This window comes from Larimichthys crocea, chromosome XIX, assembly GCF_000972845.2.
Source record: "Larimichthys crocea isolate SSNF chromosome XIX, L_crocea_2.0, whole genome shotgun sequence".
Taxonomy (NCBI): domain Eukaryota; kingdom Metazoa; phylum Chordata; class Actinopteri; family Sciaenidae; genus Larimichthys; species Larimichthys crocea.
In genome coordinates this window covers 8,375,481-8,384,414 of record NC_040029.1, presented here as the reverse complement: position 1 = coordinate 8,384,414, position 8,934 = coordinate 8,375,481, and the positions used below count along the sequence as shown (strand labels likewise).

At 42.0% G+C, this 8,934-nt stretch overlaps 1 protein-coding gene across 4 annotated transcripts in view; it reads right to left on the bottom strand.

The window, feature by feature from the left end:
- Positions 1-3,230: 3,230 nt before the first annotated feature.
- The window catches only part of atp11a (ATPase phospholipid transporting 11A), a 35,460-nt gene continuing 29,756 nt past the window's right edge, over positions 3,231-8,934 (bottom strand). For 2 of the 4 annotated variants that reach the window (XM_019266422.2, XM_019266423.2), the window contains one exon: positions 3,231-8,315. In XM_019266422.2, the coding sequence (XP_019121967.2) occupies positions 8,049-8,315 (267 nt within the window). In that variant the 3' untranslated portion in view covers positions 3,231-8,048. The remainder of the gene's footprint in view (positions 8,316-8,934) is intronic. The other 2 variants (XM_019266425.2, XM_019266424.2) reach the window with 2 other exon arrangements.

Here is an 8,934-nt window from a genome sequence, read left to right as displayed (position 1 = left end):
GTATTTGTGTCTTATCGAAGTAGACGAGTATTCAAACAACCGAATGGAGTTGTGACAAAACACTGGACGTGTGTGTATTTTGCATAGCTTTAATATTAAAAAAAAAAAAACAATCTCTCTCTGTGGTGTTGCTCTGGTACACACCCCTGCCTGAACTGTCTTGTCTGATGATCGACACTCTGCTGTAGAACTTTCAAAGCCATTGACGGTGGATTTAAGGTCTTGCTGTACTTGTTGCTCTTGTCCGAACTGTCCTGATCTTTCAAGACCACCTGGACTGACAGCCTTCAAACCGAATGTTTCCTTCTTCTACGATGTATTATTGTATAGTGTTCTATATTTCTCATAACCGACAGTATCTATACACCGCTGTACACTCAGATGCAGTATAATAATATATTATGATATATAAATGTAGTTAATTGATGTACAGTTTTGGGTCTTTTTATATACAGTTTTTAACAGAGTCATATCAAATTTTTGCCAACATTTCTGTAGCTATCGACAGCAAACAAACTGTACATTTGCTTGAAAATAAAAGCCAGAAATGGAAATATAAACACCTGAACTAATGTGCTTTTTTTTGGTCGTACTTCATGCATCAGCCACAAGGATGCAGTAGAGTATTTCAACTTTCCTGCGGCCTTTTGAAAGATCTGAGCTGATGAATCAAACCCCACATGAAGAGTTTCTAAATATCTGACGCTGATGAATACAATCCAGAGGTATTTCGTTGTCTGTCGCTGCGTTGTCTTAAAACTCCACACCAGCTGTGTTGAACAGACACTTTAAAAAATAAATAAACGATTTAGATTTAATGTGTTAAGTGTTTCCTAAAGTTGCTTCAGGGCTGCGCCATCTGAGGACGTCAACAAGATTACGATGGAGGTTTTGGATCGATTGGATTCTCTTCATCCTTTTCACTTCTATCTGCGCTGATCTCCACGTCCTCTCCTCCACAGCTGGCAGCCGATGAGCCTGCTACTGTGTCTGACAAGGATGTAGAGAAATTCTAGGGCAAGACTGTCAGAGGTGAAATCGGTGGTAGAGGGAAAAATATATATGGTGAAAAAGTGGCTGAGGTTCTATTGTACACCTCTTTTACCTTCCCCGGTTTGGCTTTTTACAGCAGCTAAATTGCAATGACTCATTCATCATTTTAAAACTGAGAGCAGAACGACCAAAGTCTTAATGTTTTACCACTTATTTCTCAACTCTTAATACCACCAGAAACTCAAACTATAAATACCACTGTCTCCCTTAAATCTAATTTCTATGGTGTATTACTTCCTGTATAGATTCTAAAATACATAGCGAGGTGGGAGGTGTGATTTAAGGTGTAACCAGTCCTTTACAACCTCTTCACCACCAATTTAGACTTCTTCCTTCTTCCGGCTTTAGGTCAGGAGCACAACAGTACCCCTGATAACACACTTTCTGAGGTAGGTGTGTTTGTGAAGGCTGTAAAAAGAACGTTAGACTAAGATGAATTCACACCCCCAGTTGTATGAAAATACTAATGGGACTGGCAGAGAAATGTCTGGCTGTAAGACTATCTTGTCTGGAGCTGCAACGGCAACAGGTCTCAGAGAATTTAACAGTAATCCTGTAAACGCGTCTTCCAGTGTGAGATGGAGGTTAAGGAAAAGTTGACGTTTTTCTTGAAAGGTTTATGAGAAGATTCATACCACTCACATGTCTGTGTTAAATGAGCCTGTAGCCCAGCACAAAGACTGGAAACAAGAAACAGCTAGCCTGGCTTTGTCCAAAAGTAACAAAATCTTAGGGGGGAACAAGAAGGGTCCCAGGATTGAACCCTGTGGAATGCCAGTTACATGGTTTGACCTTTAAATGTCACCCGGCCGGAGTAACCAATCAGGTAGGAGGAAATAGATGGAGTTCAGGGCCTGAGGGGTCTAACTGGGAGAACCTGGAACCAGGAATAACTTTTTTACCCCACTAAACACCCAGTTTTAATTTCTGTGCTTTAAGATTTTGTTACTTTTGGACAAAGCCAGGCTAGCTGTTTCTTGTTTCCAGTCTTTGTGCTGAGCTACAGGCCTCATTTAACACAGACATGTGAGTGGTATGAATCTTCTCATAAACCTTTCAAGAAAACGTCAAACTTTTCCCTTAACCTCCATCTCACACTGGAAGAGGCGCTTTACAGGATTACTGTTAAATTCTCTGAGACCTGTTGCTCGTTGCAGCTCCAGACAAGATAAGTCTTACAGCCAGACATTTCTCTGCCAGTCCCATTAGTATTTTCATACAACTGGGGGTGTGAATTCATCTTAGTCTAACGTTCTTTTTACAGCCTTCACAAACACACCTACCTCAGAAAAGTGTGTTATCAGGGGTTACTGTTGTGCTCCTGACCTAAAGCCGGAAGAAGGAAGAAGTCTAAATTGGTGGTGAAGAGGTTGTAAAGGACTTGGTTACACCTTAAATCACACCTCCCACCTCGCTATGTATTTTAGAATCTATACTAGGAAGTAATACACCATAGAAATTAGATTTAAGGGAGACAGTGCGTATTTATAGTTTGAGTTTCTGGTGGTATTAAGAGTTGATGAAATAAGTGGTAAAACATTAAGACTTTGGTCGTTCTGCTCTCAGTTTTTAAAATGATTGAATGAGTCATTGCAATTTAGCTGCTGTAAAAAGCCAAACCGGGGAAGGTAAAAGAGGTGTACAATAGAAACCCTCAGCCACTTTTCACCATATATATTTTTCCCTCTACCCCAGATTTCACCTCTGACAGTCTTGCCCTAGATATTTCTACATCCCTGTCAGACACAGTAGCAGGTCTCATCGGCTGCCAGCTGTGGAGGAGAGGACGTGGAGATCAGCGCAGATGAGAAGTGAAAAGGATGAAGAGAATCCAATCGATCCAAAACCTCCATCGTAATCTTGTTGACGTCCTCAGATGGCGCAGCCCTGAAGCAACTTTAGGAAACACATTAAATCTAAAAATTCTGCCTTTTTATTTTTTTAAGTGTCTGTTCAACACAGCTGGTGTTGGAGTTTTAAGACAACGCAGCGACAGACAACGAAATATCCTCTGGATTGTATTTCATCAGCGTCAGATATTTAGAAACTCTTCATGTTAGGTTTGATTCATCAGCTCAGCTCTTTCAAAAGGCCGCAGGAACGTCTGAAATACTCTACTGCATCCTTGTGGCTGATGCATGAAGTACAGCTACAAAAAAAGCACATTATTTCAGGTGTTTATATTTTCCATTTCTGGTTTTTATTTTCAAGCAAATGTACAGTTTGTTTGCTGTCGATAGCTACAGAAATGTTGGCAAAAATCTTGATATGACTCTGTTAAAAACTGTATATAAAAAGACCCCAAAACTGTACATCAATTAACTACATTTATATATCATATATATATATATTTATATACTGCATCTGAGTGTACAGCGGTGTATAGATACTGTCGGTTATGAGAAATATAGAACACTATACAATAATACATCGTAGAAGAGGAAACATTCGGTTTGAAGGCTGTCAGTTCAGGTGGTCTTGAAAGATCAGGACAGTTCGGACAAGAGCAACAAGTACAGCAAGACCTTAAATCCACCGTCAATGGCTTTGAAAGTTTCTACAGCAGAGTGTCGATCATCAGACAAGACAGTTCAGTGCAGGGGTGTGTACCAGAGCTAACACCAGAGAGAGAGATTGTTTTTTTTTTTAATATTTAAAGCTATGCATAAATACACACACGTCCAGTGTTTTGTCACAACTCCATTTGGTTGTTTGAATACTCGTCTACTTCGATAAGACACAAATACTGTCTGCAGAGAGTACAAAAAAGAAGAAGATCGCTAACATATAAACAGCACTACAGTATCTGTGGTTATTTTCTTTGTCGTGTATTCGTTAATTTATGCGGGTTTCACTGTTTTTTGATCCCGCACAGAGAAGGGAGTTATGGCAATATTTAAGATATTTGAAAAAAGAAATCCAGATGCCTTAAAGTGAAGAAATTCAGTCAGGTTTGTTTAAATAACTGCAATCTCAATTCAGAAAGAAATTGAGCTGATCTGTTGTAAGTAAATAAATAAAAGGATTTGAGTTTAGATTATATATTATACATGACATCTGAATGCAAGGCTAGACGATCATTGTGGCGCCTATACACTACCACATGACGAGTGCTCTGAGGCCACATTTGTTGCAATGGGTCATTCACATGCAAGGCAATATTTTAACTTTAGTTAGATCACTGTGTTCATTCATTCTCTTTAGCAAATGTGGCCGTACTGTGTGAATCCATGTATCACTGAGTCATGAAGCATCAGCCACCTCTGACAGGACAAGAGTTTCTCTCTGCCTTCACAAACTGATCATCAGTCAGCAGTTACTCTTTATGGATTCACATGGTCGAATCTGAAGCTTCCTCGAGGACCTGCATCCACCAGAAGTTCTGACATTGAGTCGGAGGAACAGGCCTCGGTGACGCGTGTACATTCAGAGTCATTGAGAACATCAGAGGGTCGGTTCACACAAATTTTCCTCGCTCACGTCTTAGAGGCGTGCAGATAGCCACGGTTTCACTCGACCAGGTTGTGCTGCTGAAATTGTGCTAAAATTACATTTTGAAACAGCGTCCACCGACTCCAGAGGGACTACTTCTTTGGTAGAAAGTAGTCCCAATCTGTTACCGCCACAGAAGTGAGTGAGAAAATGTGTTTTTCTTTTGTAATTTGTGTGAAGCGACCCTTTAATAAGCAGACAATGTAGAATTCTGTAATTCACTGTTGATTTTATGTGAATATTGACGTAGAAAAACTGAATTTTGTGAAGCGAATCTGTAAAATGTTGAAATAAAAAGGAAACGTACAGTAAAATATATTTTTTTAAATCCCAGTTTCTAACATTGATCGACTGCAGTTGATCGATCGAACAGAGCTCGAGCTCTTCAAGTTTTTTTTTTTATATATACCATTAAAATAAAGATTAAAGACAGACAGGAATCTTTCCAGTGTGTCTGACTCTTAATACACAATAGAAAACAGTAAAAATAACAGAGACAGATGCCCTCCTGGACATATATAAAACATTTGGAATAAAAACAATAAAAAACAGATATTAAACACAGGTCATTAAATGTTTTGGTGCAATAATGAATTCATTTGTTCGTCGTCGTGTTGGAATATGTTTGTTCTGAATAAATCTTCCCGGACAGTGTAACCTGTGAGAAACTCGTTTTTTACATTCACCTTTCCACTTGCGTATCCGTACTCTCAGTCATGCATCCACACAATCATCATCTGCAGCGCTCCTGTACGGTCCAAATGCATGATTATTATTTAACGTTCCCATAAAGCAAGCGAAGACAGCTCAGCAGAGACAGAGAAACTACCACAAGGCACCTAATGTAAAAGCAGCTAAAAGTATCTCTAGCAGCAACAAGGCTTTGGTTCATAGAAGTTACAGTTAAACATTTCTACTCTGTTTCGTAGTGATAGATGTGTTGATGGGTGGATGGATGGCTGGAGACGATGCAGAAGGAGGGTGCACACAGAGGGTGATGATGATGATCGACGCTCGCAGAGAGGAGGTAGGAAAACTCCCCGCATCGGTGTCGGCGTTCGCCGGAGGGAGAACGAGAGAAAGACGGGGAAAGAGAAAGGGAGCTAGAAAGAAAGACAGAGTGTGTGAGTGTACGACAGGATTCAAAGACTGAACTGCGAAGGCCTTTTTTTTTTTTTATCCCAAGGTAGAGAGTCTCATTAGCCCCTTGTAACACAATCACAAGGCTTTTAAGAGCATTAGCGTGACTGACCTGCAAACTGAAACACCTCACAAAGTGACACCATTTGGAGGGACATGAATGGGTTTGAATGTCTAATGCCCAAATTTACTTTGGGTGCATCGAGTTCTTCCATTTCATCTTTATTATCAGCTCTAAAACTAAAAGCTGCCATCTAACAGGGCGGGCATGGATCAGGCATTCGGTGAAGGACAGAAGCGTAATGAATCTTTTCAGAACTTCTGCCAGTTGACAAACTCCACTCAGGGCAGTGGGGTTCAATGACACATCTTAATTTCACAACGGGTCTGATGAAAAAGACTTTGAAGCAGGTTTTTTTTTGGCAATTTCTCCTCCCTATCACTTGATGCGATGAGCTACAGAGCTACAGAGCTTGGCTCTGTCCATATCTCACTCATTAACACGTTATATTCCCCCGTTGGTTGCCTGGCTACCTCAGAGGGCCGATGCATCTTCAAGAGGTCATCTGGCACATAACTCAATATGTAGTATGTGGATTTTGTTACCTATTGACAGAGCCAGCGCTAGCCGTTTCCCCCTGTTTCCAGTCTTTATGCTAAGCTAAGTTAACCAGCTGCTTTATATCTACCGTACAGGCATGAGAGCGGTATCCATTTTTGTGAGCGATGAGTGAGAAACTAAAACCTTGTCACTCAAAGTGTCTGCTGCTGCTTCTTCCAACTAAAACATGATGTGATCATCATTGGGATGACTATGGAGATGAGCTATATTCATGATATTTGTCTTATTTCATATTTTACGTGTGCAGGTCCCAACGGTGGATTAACTTTGTGTCTGTTGTCGGTTGTTTATTAGAAAATAAAAACCCCAAATCTTCAGCGTATGATTACCTGTTATGGCCATGATTTCCTGGAAAACATTTCTGTGCTCTCAGAAATAAATGGCTCTGGGTAAAATAATGATAAAGAAATGTGTGTTTATTTAAGGCATCAAGCAGTTTGGTGCACTTGATGGACTTCTTTCAGCGAGGAAATGTTTTGTTATGTTCATATTTAAAGGCGCCCTGAGGTGCACTTCATATTTTAAACATAGAATTTAGACGTTGGAGGCATTTTTCTGCCCAAATATTTCAAAATCTCCCCACGAACATCCACTAAATATCATATTTTGTGTTTTACAGAACCATGTATCACTACAGTGTATCTATCAGGACTGCATCTTTCTGTTTCTTTGGTAAACGGTCTCCGTGGAGGGTGATGTGGGATTTACAAGGTGACATTAAGGCATTAAGAAACAGCTCGGCAGCCATTTCTACTGGAGTCTATCACTAAAAACAAGCCATAAAAACAGAACTAGTCTCTGTATAAAGCGTTACAGAGCAACATGAACAGTTAAAGTGCTTTAAAGACAGATGGCGACGAACACAACCGCTAGCTATCGGCACACAAACACTCCAGACTACCTACATGTGAGTCTGGAAGCTTCAGTGTTGGATGTGGGGCTGGAGTCGGCCTCAGCGTAGCATTCAGGATAATAAAAACAGGCAAAGAGGCCAACTCTGATCCACTTCTCCAACACCGAAGCTTCGCCGCTCTGCTACGCCCGCTCCTTACAGTGCTGCAGGATCTGATCCAGAGTCCTATGGAGTGTTTCGACATAATAGGTTTGCACACAGGCAACACCAGTTAGTCCTGAAAAGAGGCAGAGCAGACAGACAGACAGAGAGGAAGGAAAAGGGAGGGATGGTGGGAATGAAGAATGTTTGGTCAGAGAAAGCTCGAGCTGCTGTCTTCATCATCATCAGCAGCAGCAGCATGACACATTTACATCCTGACAAACGCCAAATAAATTTGTATAAATCCTAAAGAACTGCGGTGAAGTACGCTTTAGCCGCCTGCTGTCAAAGGCAGGCAGGCGTAAAGGACCAGTGCATGAGTTTTCGAGCTCGAAGCTCTCGAGTCTGTTAGTTAGTTTGTTGTGACATCATTACACCGAGCCCTTAGCACGTCGCGGCGGCGAGCGGGTCCTTTCCAGAGCCGTCCCATAGTGCTTTGTGCCATACTTGGCTGCTGACTTAAAGAGTTGTGAAGGTCACTTTCGTTTGTAGTCCCAGGACAGGGGGAGTACAGTTAGTCTCAGCTCGCTAACAGAAATAAACGAGTTTTAGTTACTTTTGTGTAACTTTGCTCTCCAGCTCTGCGAGCGGTGACCTGTTGAGCTTCAGGGCCGATTTATTTAAGAGTTACCACTCTGCCAATTGACGGGATTGTATCTGATATCAGATTACAAAGACAGAAATAAATCAGACTGAGGTCTGCCCGCCGTGGGCGTAACCCTGCCTCAAGTTGCGGGCGCCGTCAGCGAATCGGAGGAGAGGGGTGAAGGTGCAGTAGTCTGGCGTTCGTTGCCAGCGCGTGAACATTGTTTTCTTGCTAAAGGGTTCAGACCTTCGGGGGTTCGGGACGTTCCTTTGGCCGCCCGAGCCTCGGCGCTGGCTGCCGGCCTTGGACTGGAGGGACGCCAGGGGGGTGAACTCGGAGAGGTGGCCCTTGTAGAGTTTATCAGCATTCTGCATGAAGGTGGGAGAAATAAAACACGGGAGAAGACATGTTACTTGTGGAGTAGTGTTGAAGACTCGCAGAGGAGGCGGAGGAGAAACATGGAGGAGACATTTTTATCCCAGCTGGCCAGAGATTTAATCTAAAGCTGAAGAGACGGAGGCCAGCGTCTGTCCTCGGCCTGTAACCTGAACCTGGACGCGGATCTGACAGTTCTTCATATAATTAAATTAATAAAGTATTTGCACTGCCTTTAATCTAATTGGCCAGCTGTGATGACAACGTCCCGTCTACTCTGTACAGACACAGGCGATGCAACCCGAGCAAATGAAGCACACAAAGAATATGTAAATAAACGTGATGCAACACCATTAAAAAAAAAAAAACTAAACCAGACCATGCAAATGGAGCCGTGACCAGTAAACATGCATCAATGTTCAGTTCAGTCCTCTGGCTCTTCTGTGACACAAGAGGGCGCCAGAGCTCCGTGTAAAGAACCACCCGATAGGATGCAAACTTCACACACACACACACACAAACACACACGTGTTAGTCAGGTACAACTCTCAAAAGTCACACCAAGTAAACCCCGTCACTGCAGGATGTTAACACCACCTACTATTAACCCCA